Source organism: Alnus glutinosa, chromosome 14 (genome assembly GCF_958979055.1).
Source record: "Alnus glutinosa chromosome 14, dhAlnGlut1.1, whole genome shotgun sequence".
NCBI classification, from domain to species: Eukaryota; Viridiplantae; Streptophyta; class Magnoliopsida; order Fagales; family Betulaceae; genus Alnus; species Alnus glutinosa.
Genome location: NC_084899.1, coordinates 15,807,097 through 15,822,540, shown reverse-complemented (window position 1 = coordinate 15,822,540; position 15,444 = coordinate 15,807,097). Strand labels below are relative to the sequence as shown.

At 36.0% G+C, this 15,444-nt stretch overlaps 1 protein-coding gene and 1 long non-coding RNA gene across 2 annotated transcripts; one reads left to right on the top strand and one right to left on the bottom strand.

Moving 5' to 3' along the window:
- Positions 1–4,359: 4,359 nt before the first annotated feature.
- On the bottom strand, positions 4,360–9,955 carry LOC133856916 (uncharacterized). The gene is made up of 5 exons (XR_009898255.1): positions 9,685–9,955; positions 8,726–8,841; positions 6,049–6,111; positions 5,919–5,961; positions 4,360–4,707 (listed from the first exon to the last, which is right to left on the bottom strand). It is a non-coding gene; the product is annotated as an uncharacterized LOC133856916 (long non-coding RNA).
- A 2,081-nt stretch (positions 9,956–12,036) lies between these two features.
- Positions 12,037–14,209, top strand: LOC133856739 (chitinase 2-like). The gene is made up of 3 exons (XM_062291787.1): positions 12,037–12,166; positions 12,524–12,794; positions 13,651–14,209. Exons 1-3 carry the CDS (start codon positions 12,082–12,084, stop codon positions 14,207–14,209), a joined length of 915 nt encoding a protein of 304 aa, XP_062147771.1. The 5' UTR covers positions 12,037–12,081.
- Positions 14,210–15,444: the final 1,235 nt, after the last annotated feature.

The following is a 15,444-nucleotide window of genomic DNA, read 5'->3' as shown; positions in this document are numbered from 1 at the left end:
ACCATTTGATTGGAACCCCAAAATTCCAACCTAAATCAAACCCAAATAAAATCCTAAATATTAAACATGATTTTCATGCTTAATACACAATGGGTAAAATGAAATTGCAAATAAAAGCTAAATATTTTTCCCTATAAAAACCCATGGTCGGAACCTCTCTTTTAGCTTCACCATCTTCTTCTTCTCTCTCTCAGCCGGACTTCACTTCCCCCACAATCATGCTCTCTCTCTCTCTCTCTCTCTCTCTCTCTCTCTCTCTCTCTCTCTCTCTCTCTCTCTCTCTCTCGGCTGGATCTATCTCACCATCGTCTATCTCTTGGGCTAGATTTCTCTGCATCTCGAGCTCTCTCTCTCAAACTCGATTTGTTATCTCTCAGGTGCGTGTGTGAGACAAAGAGAAGGGGTAGAGGGGAAGAGAATACAAAGAAAGGAAAGGGAAGAACAGGAAGAGGGAGGGGGTCGTGCTTAAAAAAAAAAAAGGAGGGTGTGTTGCTACACGAAACAAAGGGCTTCAGCCCTTGTGTTTCAATTGTGGGGGAGAAAATATCTCCCCCAAAGCAATCCACAGCTACACACGTGGTTGTGGATAAGACCAGCTTTGGTATTATTTTAATGAGATATGATAGGTAGGGGCAAACCAATCGGCCCCTGCCCAGCCCTTTCCTACGTGGAAAGGGTCATTTCAGTTTCAATGCATTTTTTTTCTTTTTTTAAAAAAAATTAAAAATTAAAAATTTGAAAATTTGAAACCAAAACCATTGTAGTGCCCCCATTTTCTCATTTCTGTTCCCACCTTCCCACCGAGGTTCCCCCCAAATTTTCCCTCCCTCTCTCCATTTACCCATTTTCTTCCCATCGTTGACCACTACGCACGACTCGCCATCGTCGTGCTCCATCTTCGGCCAACCACTGGCCGTTCTCCGTCGTTCATCTAGTTCTGGCCGTTCTCCGTTGTTCTTCCAGTTCCGACCGTTCTCCGTCGTTCTTCCAGTTTCGACCGTTCTCCGTCGTTCTTCCAGTTCCGGCCGTCTTCCAGTTTTGGCGACCATTTTCGCACAAGCCCGCCACTGTCGTTCTCCATCTCCCAGTTCCGGCGACCATTTTCGCACGAGCCCGCCACCGTCGTTCTCCATCTCCGGCCAAAACCCAACCACCGTGCGATCTCCATCTCCCGCCGTCTTTCATCTCCGACAGAGCAACCGCCGATGAGGTCCCCCACTTTCGGCGACCCATTTCCGGCTCTGGTACCGATTTCCTCCATCTATGACTTTCCTTTTATAAATTCCAAACCCCCCTCCCCCCCGTCGATTTGCAATTCTTGGAGCATTTACATGCTAATTAATTATTGTATGTTCCTTGCTCTTCCTAATGCATTTTCTTCCTTTTATACTGAATTTCAAAAAGTTGAGTCATTTGGAATACAAACACTATATTATCGTTGGACTCTCTCTCTCTCACCCACACAAAAAAACACACATGCTCCATTTTCATTCTCAATGATAATATTTAATTAATAACTTGAAAAATTGGAAATTAATGTCATAACTTGGAAATAAGATGCATCTGTTGAAGTAATGAGTAACCAATTATATATAAGATTATTCGGTTCTTGAAAGGGCTTCTTGACATTATGGATTTATGATTCTTGATTGTTAGTTGCTGAAATAACATTTACTAAGGAAACTTTCTAAGGATATTGCATGACTAGGTGCTTTACATGTATGGTTTGATTTTTTCAGTTATTTTCGGATCTCCTTACTTATGATGTTGTACCTCGGATTCTTGTTGTCAGCAATCACAATATGTACATGTCCACAAGGTTATTTGAATTTGTCCGGACTGGAAAGTCTGATTGAAGCACAACGTCTGATTCTATCATTATTTTATGGTGTCAAAGTAAGTATTAGGTTCCTCTTGTAGTTTTGAATGTGCAACTTTTCTTTGAAATTGTATTACAGGTTTATGAGAAAAATTTATTGGTTAGTTTCACTAGTTGGTTTAGTTTTAGTGTTACTGGAATTAGAGTGAACGATTTTTTTTTTATATTGAAGTACTTATTTGCTCTACTTACTTAGGTCTTGTCTTGAAAATCTGTCACAGTACCGGAGCCACATCCAACCGGATTTCTGAAACTTAAATAGTTTGTTTCTATTAATTTGGCTTTCATGAACTGAAATGAGTTTTTTTTTTTTTTTTTTTTTTTTTTTTTTTTTTTTTTTTTTTTGGAATTTTGAAACACCAATGACGTATTTCTATGTTTTTATTCCTTGACTTTATCCGCAATAAAAAAATATAGGTTTTGTTGATTGGTTGAGTTTTTTTTTTCTTGGCTTTGCCCTAACAATACAGTTTTTTCTTGGTGCATTCTGGGCTTGTTCCCTTGATACAAAAATAAATTCTGATATTTCCGATCTCCCCCATTTTTTGGTTTTTTCAGCTACTGTGACCCAGCTCCGCCAACTTCAACAAAACCTGTCTTCACCTCTTCTTCTCTAAGGTATTGTATTACCTTCCTTGGCTGCTTTGTGTATATGTACATGTTCATGGATAGATTTTTTCGCCGGTTACCTTATCGTTCCACTTCCACTTCAATAACGTTTCTACCTTAAATTGAGAATTCTGGAATCATAATAGGTTCGACTACTTTAAGATATTTTAGAAAAAATAAAAATAAAAATTGCATGTAATATTAGAGTTAGCATTTAAGCACTCCCAATATCAATCCTATACGAATGACTTAGCTGCAAAATCTTCTTATATTTGGATGGCTTCCTTCTGTTTTGATGAAAATTGGTGGTGCCTATGGCTCTTCATAACTCCTATAAAAATTAATTTTGAGGATTTTTTGTTGAGATTTCTCAAGCAAGTTTAATTTTGTTTGATCTGAATCTATATATATATTTTTTTATGGATGTATCCTCGTCATTTTTTAATTTTGAAGTTCAAGAAAAAAAGGGTTGGTAGAATTTGAGGACTTTTTGTTTTTGTTTTTGTTTTGTTATGTTAGATGGATTTTGGTGGAATTTGAGCTTGTTTGGTTCACTGCAATGTATAGTGCAAGGTGATTCATGTTTGGTTCACTGCAATGTGGAGTTTATGAATTCGGCATGTTTGGTCACTGCAATGTATAGTGCAAGGTGATGCACTTAATTTGACAGCAGTTTAATCAATGATGTTCTAAATTGCATTGTATGGACAGTAACTTCAATTTATGTAAATCTAGTCACTGCTCTTGTCCCTAAGTAGTTGGGGTAAGAAATATTTAGGTTCTGTTGAGTGTTTTATTCCTTCTAGTATTTAGCCCCCAATTCAATATATAGAAGATTCTCATGTCATGTAGGCACACGTAAATGTCTACAACAAGTGATTTGTCAAGCGGCCCTCCGTTATGTAAGTGTAGAGTTCCTGCACATCTAAGGAACTCTTGGACCACATCCAACCCCGCTAAAAAGTGGTATGGATGTAATAACTACAAGGTAATTTTTGTTATATTTTGAAATTAGCTTTGTGTTATATTTCGTCATTAGTAGTTTATGACATTTTTGCTGACCCTTTTTTTTTTTCATGCAGAAAGTCGGTGACTGTATTTTTTTGAATGGGCTGATAATGAGATGTCTGCATACGAGAAGAGATTAACGCAACATCTAAAAGAGATGGAGGAGAGAAGACAAGCTGACAATGACAAAGTTGAGGAAGTAATTGAGAAAAAAATGCAAGGAACAATTAGCGCAACATTTGAAAGAAATGGAGAAAGTTGAGGAATTGATTGAAAAAAAATGTAAGGAACAATTAGCGCAAAATAATGGGAAGATGTTTCGTGTTTTGTTGTTAGTTGTCATTTTGTTTTTAGCCTTTTATTTTTGTAGTTATAGTGAACCTAGACATACTAACTTGATGTTAAAATGAATTTATGGAAACAATTCAGTTGTATGAAACTTTTTTCTGCTTGTACGAATTTCCTAAATGTATGTTAAACTGAATTGTTGTCTTTTGGTCTTAAAATATTAATGGAGAAATGATTTGTGAATCTTTTGGACTTCAAATTAATTGAAGTTATCTTAAGGTGTTTAATTTATGAGTTGGGTTGGTGTTTGGTAGCGATGTTCCTGCAGTTTCTTTGCTCTTTTCTTTAGTTGTTGGGTGATTTTGGCTTGTCTATTTGGCTGAGTTTTGTAAGTTTTAGAGACATAAAACTAGGAAATTACTGTTAAGAATTGAGTGGATTAATTAGACCTATTCCTGCATCTTTCATTGAATTTGAGCCTAAAAAATTGTTGTGCTTTAAAAGTCCCATATCTTTATTGGAAAATTCCATTGCATTGGAATATCTGCATCATGTCTATTTATACACTCTGGTGCACGGCATTCTTAAGCATAATCATGTCTATTGTTAGATGAAGATAAAAAAAATCTCCATCATGGCTATTTTCTACACCCTGGGGCACGCCATTCTTAAGCAAAGTCATGTCAATTGCAAGATGAAGACATGGTTTTTGTGCATGGAATATCTCTATGTGCATGGAACATAGAGTAACTCAAGTGTCCGTGAAAAACTGAGCTATCCATAAGATAATTTACTACAAAAAGACTGAAAAAGTTGAATCCAAATTTACATAGAAAAAGTAGGAAAATAATGTAGAAACTGGTGTTGAAGCTCCTGCTTGCTCAATGTTCCATTCATATCTTTATCCAGGGCAAGAAACAAATCTGCATAAAGAATTAGGGTGCAGTTAGCCACATGAATATCACAGCAGTTTTAATCAAATGCCAAAGTGGATGTTCTTTTCTTTTCCTTTTGGCTTTATCTTCTTCTACTGTCTCATAATTAAATTGCAAATATAGAGAGCCATCAAAATTCAAATGATTGATATTTCCAATATAAAAGCTGTCCTCATGCAATGAGGGGTATTTGAACATCCTCCTATAGATGGATATTCACATTAATTAATTGCTCACTTACCTATAACGGGCAAGTCCATAATTCATGATTAGAAGTAATTAGCAACAACCATAGCTGCCCCCAATCTGATTTACATGAATGTAGCAAAGTGCATGCCCTGGAAAATATATTTTTTTGTTCGATATCCTGCAGGCTGCAGGCCATGCCGGCCAGTTGCTCTCAAAAGCAATAGACTCAAAAGCTGAAATAGTGCCATGTGCCGAGCCTATGGCTTTTGGGATCCATTAAGCTAAGATTCATTGAGTTGAAAGTGACAACACAAGAGAAATAAATGCCAAACATGACTACCAGTACTCTTTCATGCCTTATTAACCTACTGAACCAGCACAACTAAGATTTGAATATGAGCATCCAACATCCATCTGTCCTGTTTCTCATTAAAAAAATAAAATTGCACCAAGTGCATCTATATGCTAGTGGACTAGAAATCTTGTGAAAACCACCCAAATGATTGTTCAACCATTCATTAGGGAGAAAAAGAGATTCTCAAAAAGAGAAAAAGCAAGGGAACAACAACTGCATTTTTCAATATAAGCGCAAAGAAGCTGAGCCAATGAGTATAAGATATCAGATGCACTGATGCGATTGATAAACAAATGCACAGATGCACAGATGCCGAGGGCAGAGAGAGTTTTGAGTAAGATAAACACTCACAAATGCATGTTGTAATCCCGACAATACGAAGCAAAGGAAAATAAATCAAAGCAAGCCGAAAAAGACAAGTAAAAATTCCAATCAGAACGCATCCAGCCAAACATAGTATACATGACCATGAATAACTTGACTCAGCACAAACTCTCAGATACACCAGCATTGAACTCAAAAACATATCATTTACTATTTTACTGCATCCACTCTAGAATGTACAAAGCAAATATATCAGAATTTAGAACAAGAATAGCGCTTATGGTTTATGGTTTATGGTACTCAAACTCATATAAGGAAAGAACATTTTCACCTGATTCAAATTCCATTACACTCATCACCCACCTCTTTTCCTCCTAAAAATTAGCACACAAGCAAACTTTAGTAAGAACAATTGACCTCCCAAAGAAAAAAAAAAATTACTTTAATCAAAGAGACCTTACCACTTACGACAAGTATATAAAATCTCCTTCTAAAATACATGATGACTGTGAATTCCCGAACGTCTGAAACAAATACCTCGAATGATTAATATGAGATATGAAATTAAATTATTAGTCAACATGTATGAATCAAATGCACGTATATGAACTTTTTCCCCCCCTTTCAGTACTTGTGTAAGTACACTATTTTGTGTTTCAATCACTTGGTCATGCTGCACATCAGTTGAAAAAAGCAACGGATCTTCACTTGTGTCCAGTTCATCTACTAGCGATCTTTGGCAATTGGCATGTCTTTAAAAAAAAAATGTTAAATTTAATATTAAAATTACACATCAATATGTGCACATACAACGACTTTCGAATCTATGGATACCTTCTCCTTTTTATTCCTTTGCTGCTCGGGATTTGTGTTACTCTGTTTCTTATTTCCTCCTTTTGACTTTTTCCTCACTGCTTTTTCAACCACAGACACTTTTCTGGTTGATGGCCGCTTCCCTTTAGTCCGAGCCATGAGAGGACTACACACCTCCACCTCCATACAATCCATGGCTTCATTATCGATCATAGGTGCACTTGGGAGATCTTTTGCACTTGAGAGCGATTGGGAAGGTTGACTTTGTTCACAGCTTGGACTGCTAAATTTCTTAATTAGCATATCAACATACTTTTGCACTTCCATGCAATGGTCCACGTTTGGTGCTACAGTTGCGGCTAACTTCAGCACATTTTTGCTCAGTTCAGCATATTGATCTGCAATAGGGTTGCCATTCAAGGGATCATAGCTACTCTTGATTAGCTTATATGGCCGCTTCAAATCCTTCCTCCATCGGTTTAGAAAATACTTTTTGGGCAACAAATCCACATCTTCAAATGTAGTCAACACAGATATGGCATGTTTGCACAAAATTCCTCTTGATTTGAACAAACAACAACTGCAATTCACTTCACATACAGGACCATTGTAGCAAATATTAAAAATGATTTTTTTTCCTGTAGGATTCATTAATTTCTACCCGTTCGATCACCTGATAGGTACTAATTCCACATTCACTTTTTAGAAGAGAGGAAGAACAATACATAACCTCTGAAATCTCCTTCTGAACTTCTTTAAACTTTGCATGGGTGTACATTTTTTGAAATTGCTTCTCAAGGGGCCAATAGCTTACACATGAAATTGTGGTATTGAAGGAATCAAAATCAGCAACATTCTCAACCTCAACCTTCCTACGCAAAGCGTTATCGTATTGATCTACAAATTCCTTCAATGAAGTGGATGAGTGCACATAACCATCAAAAAATGCATTCGTACTCTCACTACATTGTGTGGTAGTCATGCCGGCCCAAAACACACCATTCAAATATGCCGGTACCCAGAAAGTCCATTCACTGTATAAATTACGCAGCCATGCATTCTCCTCCATATTATAACACTTGAGCATACTCTGCCAACATGCATCAAACTCGTCACATGTATGAGAATTATATACACAATTTCGAATGGCACTCTTAATGTCAATGTATTGTGAATGTGATCCAAACTTTTCTGGAATTTTTTTCAATATATGCCATAAACAAAATCTATGATGGGGATTCAGAAACACCTTATTAATAGCATTTTTCATGGCCCTATCTTGATCTGTAATAATTGCCCCTGGCGCACGGCCCTTCATGCGTTTCAACCATGCCTCGAACAACCAAACAAATGACGCTGAATCCTTTAATGCCGCTCCTAAAAGAATTGATTGACCATGATGGTTTACTCCCACAAAAGGGGCAAATGGCATTTGGTATTTGTTGGTTAAGTATGTTGTGTCAAATGTAACCACATCACCAAAATCTTCATATGATGCCCTACTTCGTGCATCAGCCCAAAACACATTTCTCAGCCTACACTCATCATCCACGTCTATATTAAAATAGAAATCATCATTCAATTTCTGCATTCTATTGAAATAGTCACGAAGTACTGCGGCACCTCCTGTGCCAAGGCGAAGGCATCTTGAGCTCGCAATATAATTGCGACATTCTCTCTCTCTCCAAATGTAAGATTCTCATATCCCCCCGCTTCAACGGCTAGTGAGTTATAAATTTTATTCGTACGGATTTCAGCTCTATCATCTATATCAAGCTTTCTCTTCGTAGCAGGATCCAACATCTTGTTGCACCGAAAGTATCTTGCTTTACCTGAGCTTAAATCGTGATTATGCCCTAGATTTACATTTGTCACATACCACGATGTACCCACTAACGTTGCATTCAAAGTAGCCTTACACCCCGTTTTGCTTGTTTTGTTAGGCTTGCAAATGTTATTACTTGAATTGACTGATGCTTTGCCTCCACGAGCACATGTCAGGGTGATGTAATGTACATCTCCATTTTCATACTTTTTTTTCTTCTTTTGTATCACACCAAATCCCACTTGCTTTGCATAATTCCTATAATAGTCAATGACTTCCTCTATGGAGCCAAATAGCATACTGTTCTTAGGTTCCTCAACAACTTTATCTCCATCTATGAGCTTGGCCTTGGACCGACAATTAACCACACTATCATTCAATTGTTCATCAGCTACAATTTCATTTCCATTTCCATCTATCACAAAATGAATATAAATAAATAAACATGGTGTAAAGTTATGTTACAAAAATTAAAAGTAAGCATGAAGTGCCCAACATACCATTTTGAGGGTCCATTTCGATGGGCACAACATCATCAAGTTCAATATGTGTCAATGAACAATTATCTTCGCATTGTGAAATCAAGTCCAGTTGTGATAAGTCCATCTAAAAGTTTCTGTAACAAATAAAGATTCATATCAATGCATTATCATTTAGTTCATAATTACAAGAAAAGTACTCAAGAAACATAGCACTCAATAAAGGCCTAAGCATAAGAACAAAATCAAAACTTCACAAACCCAAAAAAATAAGAACCGTATAAACAAATACCTAGAATATTATAATTTATTTTTCTATCAAGGGAATAGGCCTAGAATGCACCAAGAAAAAACAGTATTGTCAAGGCAAGAAAAAAAACTCAACCAATCAACAAAACCCATATTTTTTTTTTTATTGCGGATTGCCCCAAAACAATCTTTGTCAAAGAAAATGAATGAGTATTCGTTCCTTTTCCTACAACAGCATCATGCAATTCATTTTGTGGAAGGGGAACAATCCAAAACATCGAAACAGCATATGCTCGAATATCCTTTTCATGAATCAGTCAGAAACTATGAATCTAAGCTTTTTATCGAATTAGACATGCTACATTATATTTCCAAGAGGCAAGAGCCTCTATTAGAAGTTGAATCTCAGCCCATGCAAATAAATGTTGCTACTTGGCAATGACATGAGAGAAAATTGATAATTTCATTTCTATTAACCTAACCTTTTCTCAATCATTAATTTTATCACATAACTTACAACGCTTATCAACTACTTAACTCAAATAGTACTGACATTTCCAGACTTGTTTAGAAGCAAAATTCTGCAGATAAATAGTGTAAAAGAAAAGAATAACATATGGTAGTTTTGCAATAATTAATTAGCATGTAAATGCTCAAAGAATTGCAAATCGACGGGGGGAGGGGGGTTTGGAATTTATAAAAGGAAAGTCATAGATAGAGGAAATCGGTACCAGAGCTAGAAATGGGGGAAATCTGGGCCGGAAGTGGGGACCTCGTCGGCGGTCTCTTTGTTGGAGATGAAAGACGGCGGGAGATGGAGATCACATGGTGGTTGGGTTTTGGCTGGAGATGGAGAACGACGGTGGCGGGCTCGTGTGAAAATGGTCGCCGGAACTGGAAGACGGCTGGAACTGGAAGAACGACGGAGAACGGCAGGAACTGGATGAACGACGGAGAACGGCCGGTGGTTGGTTGAAGATGGAGCACGACGGTGGCGGGTCGTGCGTGGTGGTCGACGGTGGGAAGAAAATGGGTAGATGGAGAGAGGGAGGGAAAATTTGGGGGGAAGCTCGGTGGGAAGGTGGGAACAGAAATGAGAAAATGGGGGCACTGCAGTGGTTTTGGTTTCAAATTTTGAAATTTTTAATTTTTAATTTTTTTTAAAAAAGAAAAAAATGCATTAAAACTGAAATGGCCCTTTCCACGTAGGAAAGGGTCGGGCAGGGCGGGTTGGTTTGCCCCTGCCTATCATATCTCTATTTTAATACTAGCCTCTATCCTTTCTACATTACAACTTTGCCCCTTTTTATTTTATTCCTTTCTCATTTTTAATTGTAATTTAACCCCTAATATTTAAATATATAAATATAATATTTAAAATATAATATTAGTTCTATCTTATTTAATAAATATAACTTATTAATACTAAACTCTTATTTATTTTCTTGGGCGTTACACTTTGATTCTTGGTGCAGCTTTTGGATTAGCCAAACTCCCAGAAGAATACCTCACAAGTATAGACTGTATAATTTGAATTGTACTCAGCTTGAGTTTATTAAAATTTTAAACAGTTGACATAGCTACAGGTCAAGAACGATAATAGTTAACCACGGTTTTAAAGCCCACAAAGATGCTTGAACCCAAATGGACAAAAATATCCTTCAAGTTCGATTGTAGGACTCCAACCTTTAAAAAAGTAACATGTATCTCTTAGTATGTGAAAAATACATGTTTTTTTAAAATAATATGTACTTCTCACATGCTTTTTTAATATTATTAACAAGAAAATATGCTCTTCTCACATGTTTAAAGGACACACGTCACTTTTTAAAGGATGGTTTGTAAAAACTCCTACAACTTAATTTGTAGGAAATTTTTGTCCAACCTAAATTTGTATAATTCATAGTCACCATTGAATAGCTGATCCAAATTTTAACAGCTTCCTCAATAATGTTTTTTTTTTTTTTTTAATCTCCTCAATTTGCTTCATTCAATGATTTTTCAACAAGGACAAGTAAGAAAAGGTTATTTTTATGCAATTCATCGTTCAAATTGCGAATGCTAGTAAAAAAAGGGATTGTGTAAGCTTAGAGACTTTCCGGGTTCATTGATTGAATTGAAACATCATTGCCTGGTTTAATTTGTTTTATAGTCATATATTGAGTTTGATGGTGCATGGAGATTCATTGGTCCTGAGGGGCCATATCATCATTCTTCTGGGCACTCATTGATCTGGTGTTTGGCATACGAACTTTGTCTAGGAACTCATTAACCTCAATTCCCATAAACGGCGACAACTACTAATGTAGTTGATTGCACCCAAGCCCCAAATTGTGAATGCCTGCAAAAGAAGGGGTTGGGTAAGCTTGGAGACTTGCTGGGTGTGCTAGTAGAAGATATCTCCGATGCTTAAATTAGTAGGGTTTCTTTGAGAGGTGGGTAATAAAAACAATGAAATATTCTATCTAGGGTCGAATCAGTATATGCATACCTTGTAATGGTTGGTTTCCCTTTACGTATATGAGTTCTCGATCTCTTCCCTGCATGGGTTGCACGGGGTGTCATCCAACTACACGTGGCGTTTGATTATTGATTTTTGCGAGGTAGATCGAGCCCTTGCGTATTGGGGCTAACAGGCTGTTTTTGGGCCTGGCCTGGTTGATATTGGGTACATCATAATATATCGAATAATGTTTCGATGATTCTACTAGCCGACACCACTCAAAAGCATCTAATTCCTTGAAGAATACGGCATTCTTCCTAGTAAAATCGCTGCTGTTCAATTTTTGGTCATAAAATTGTGGACGGCTAGAAAAAACAAGATGCTATATATATGCTAGCAAATATTGGATTGGATCGTTAATTAGCATAAACCTTTATGTTCTCACAAAACAAGAAAAAGTCTGTGCTGCATGACTTATTCCTTACAAACAACATACAAAAACATACGACTTCTTGTAGCCGGCCTTCACCCAGTTGTCTAAAAATGAATGAACCGTTTTTGTTTGATCCATTTGTCAAACCAGAAATACCACAATGTTTTGGCCGGCTTACGTATCAAGTAGAGCAACCATATAAATTAAGTAGAATTGATTTCTTGGTCCACACATTCGATCGATCACACAAACATGCATATGCCAACAAGGATGATCAACCTTCATCTCTGTCTCCTCCCTATTGCTCTAATCACCTTCATCTTACTACGAATTTGTGGTAAGCAGTAAAGGCTTTTTTACATAAAATTTAATTAGATCAACTCTCTGTTCATAGCACAAAAGGCTTTCGAAAATAACAAATACGCTCAATCTTGTTTTCCATATAGAGAATTTGAAGGTTGAAAAGGAAGACTTTTTCTATTGCAGACTGTGATAAATATTATAGTTTCAGCTTTTAAAAACAAACAAACTATGATTAGGGCATGTTTGAGATTGCATTAAGAAGTTTAAAAAAATACTTTTAATACATTAAAAGTAATTATATTACGTAATATATATTATATATATTATCAAATTCATAACATTTCAGTTTTTCCTGATCTAGGCTATATATTTTCTGTGGGTTAATTTATAGATGGGAAGGTGATGATGGAGTACATCGGAGCCACTGGCGTTCCCATCACATTTGATCGTGTTCCGGTTGAAGATGGCATCGACTTCCATTTCATACTTAGCTTTGCAATCGATGCAGACCCATCGGGGAAGCCCCAGAATGGCACATTCTCACCATATTGGGCTGATACATTAACCCCAGCCTCCGTTGCAGCCATCAAGGCACGCCACCCCAATGTAAAAGCCTTAGCTAGCCTCTCCGGCTGGAGCCTCGGCCAAAAAGTTCTTCGTTGGTACCGTTAAATTATCACTTATTTTAAAAGTTTTTGTTTATAGGAAATAATAAAAGGAAAACTTTGCTTAATCTCCCTGAACTTTCATTGCATTTGCCATTACCCTCATAAACTTAAAATTTTTTTGATTTAGTGTATCCATCTTTCAATTTTTATTTTTTATTTTTAACGGATTTTCTGTTAAATCCTAACGGAGGGCTGGGTGTCAAAATTCACAAAATACCCTCCATTTTTTAAAGAAAAAAAAAGGAACAAAATTGAGGTTTTAGGCGTTTGTCAGGATTTAACGGAATTTGTAAAAGTATATATCCATGCCTCAATCATTAAATTATATATATAGGATTTAAAGGAAAACCCTAACGGAAGGGTGAAATTGAAATTTTTTGAAAGATGGGTATACTAAATTGAAAGTTTTTGAAGTTTACGGGTAATTGCAAAGAGATATGATACATTTACAACATTTGTACTCCTGTACAATTCTAACAATTATTTTTTTTCAAACTAACTATTGGATCTGTTTTCCTACATGTGGGTCATACATATTCAATGATTGATTTTTTTTTTAAAAAATAATATTGGAGTTGTAAAAAGTTTTACAGAAGTTGTAGACGCATAATATCTCAATTGCAAAAGCGACGACAATTCAAGGGAGTTAAGTGAAGTTTTCTCAATAATTAATTTAAACGTATAATTTATATTGAGGCCCAACATATAGAATATTTAATTAAAATTAGATGAATTGACGGAAATAAGATTCGAATTCATGATATTTTCTCTATTAATACCATGTTAAATCCCAACTTAATTATCTAAAAAATTTAAAATTTATTTAATTATTTTATTTATATTCTAACAGGTACGATCCGGTAGACCCTCAGCTTTGGATATCTAATGCATTCTCATCCCTCCGATCCATAGTGACCAAATACCATCTTGATGGCATCGACATTGACTATGAAAATTTCCCAAAACACAACTCAAGTAGCACTTTTGCTTACTGCATGGGCGAGCTGATTGCCACGTTGAAGAACCAAAGCGTAATTTCCATAGCTACCATTGCACCCTTTTATGCCACTACAATACCCTATATCCAGCTCTTCAATGGCTATGGAAATGCCATTGACCATGTTAACTACCAATTCTACACCGACAAGGTTTCCACTCCAAAGGGATACTTGGAAACCTTTAGGGTTCGTGCTAGGCAATTTGATAGGGATAAATTGCTGCCTAGCTACGAAGTCAATGGAAAAGGAATTCAAGGGGATCCATTCTTTGAAGCCTTGGATCTTTTGAAGGAAAACGGATTTGAAGTTAATGGGGTGATGATCTTCTCAGCTGATGCTTCCTCTTCCAATAACTTTTACTATGAGAGGAAATCACAAGCTTTCTTGCTCAACTCTACTAGTGTCCGATGAATGCTTTTATGCAAGTTTTAAGGTAAGTGAAACTGTACATGATTCTTGAATTTTCACCGCCATTTGCAATCACTCTCTTAAAGTTAAAAGACTTTTAATTTAGTATATTCAACTTTAAATTTTTTTTAATGTCGCTCATCCATTAGGATTTTCTATTGAATCCTAAATAGAAGATGGTAAAAATATCCAAGATACCCTTGTTTTAAAATTAAGTAAAAAAAATTGCTGCCGGGCTAACCCACGACCAAGCTATGGGCTAGCTCCATGTTTTTGTTGTTTTTTTTTTTTTTTTTGAATTATTTAAAAATTAAATAATTTTTAAATACAGGAGAATAAATGACATTTCACCTATATTCCGTCTGATTTAACCTCAAACCCTAATGGAAGGAGAATCATTACAAACTTTTTAAAGTTTGATACACTAAATTAAGAGTTTTGAACCTTTATGAGAATGATTGTCAAAGAGATGAAAGTTCAAAAATGTTAAGTGAAGTTTTTTCTCTTGACAATATTGATATATATATGTAACAATAAAAGGATTGATTACGAATATTGCTTGAATCTAACATAATATTGCCAATATATAACAACTATCCGATTCATTATATACATTTCTTTTCGTATGTGAGTGCTATTGAAACAAGTTGTCATTCATTCATAATCACACTAGCTGACCAACCTTTTATTTATTCAGAAACCAGAATCCGTGTCTTAACTAGTCCATTAATTTTGCACTACGACCATGCATGCTTTTAGAAATCCAAAACATTCCACACAAACTTATAATACCCATAACATCAAATACGAATAGTACTAATGCTACACATCTAACTATTTTATAAATTGTTGACACTTATCGGCACATGATTCAATTGGAGCTGCATCAACCATTCAATTACACGTACGTACACGGATACGTGCGTGTCAACAAATTGTACGTAAAAGATTCGCAGGTCATCAAATAAATCTTGAGGTCATTGAATAATTCATGCGCGAAGGCGGTAGGAGCCACCACCAGTTTATTAATTTGAACTATATATTAAACTTCTACACACACCATAATTAAGTTTGGCTTAATACATATATATACCCACTTAAACAGACCTCCCATAATTAATACAGACAGCACAAGCTAGCTAGCTAGCTAACATAACTAGCTTTGACAACAAACAATAACTATGTATTAGACAACTTATTTATATAAAATATACCAAGGTTTACTAGACAACTTGTAC

What these genes read in the sequence shown, in the direction of transcription:
- LOC133856739 (XM_062291787.1), top strand. Translation starts at nt 12,082, where the DNA reads ATGCATATGCCAACAAGGATGATCAACCTTCATCTCTGTCTCCTCCCT. An exon ending in CATCTTACTACGAATTTGTG is followed by an intron (nt 12,167 to 12,523) that starts GTAAGCAGTAAA and finishes GTTAATTTATAG; the next exon opens with ATGGGAAGGTGATGATGGAG. An exon ending in GGCCAAAAAGTTCTTCGTTG is followed by an intron (nt 12,795 to 13,650) that starts GTACCGTTAAAT and finishes ATATTCTAACAG; the next exon opens with GTACGATCCGGTAGACCCTC.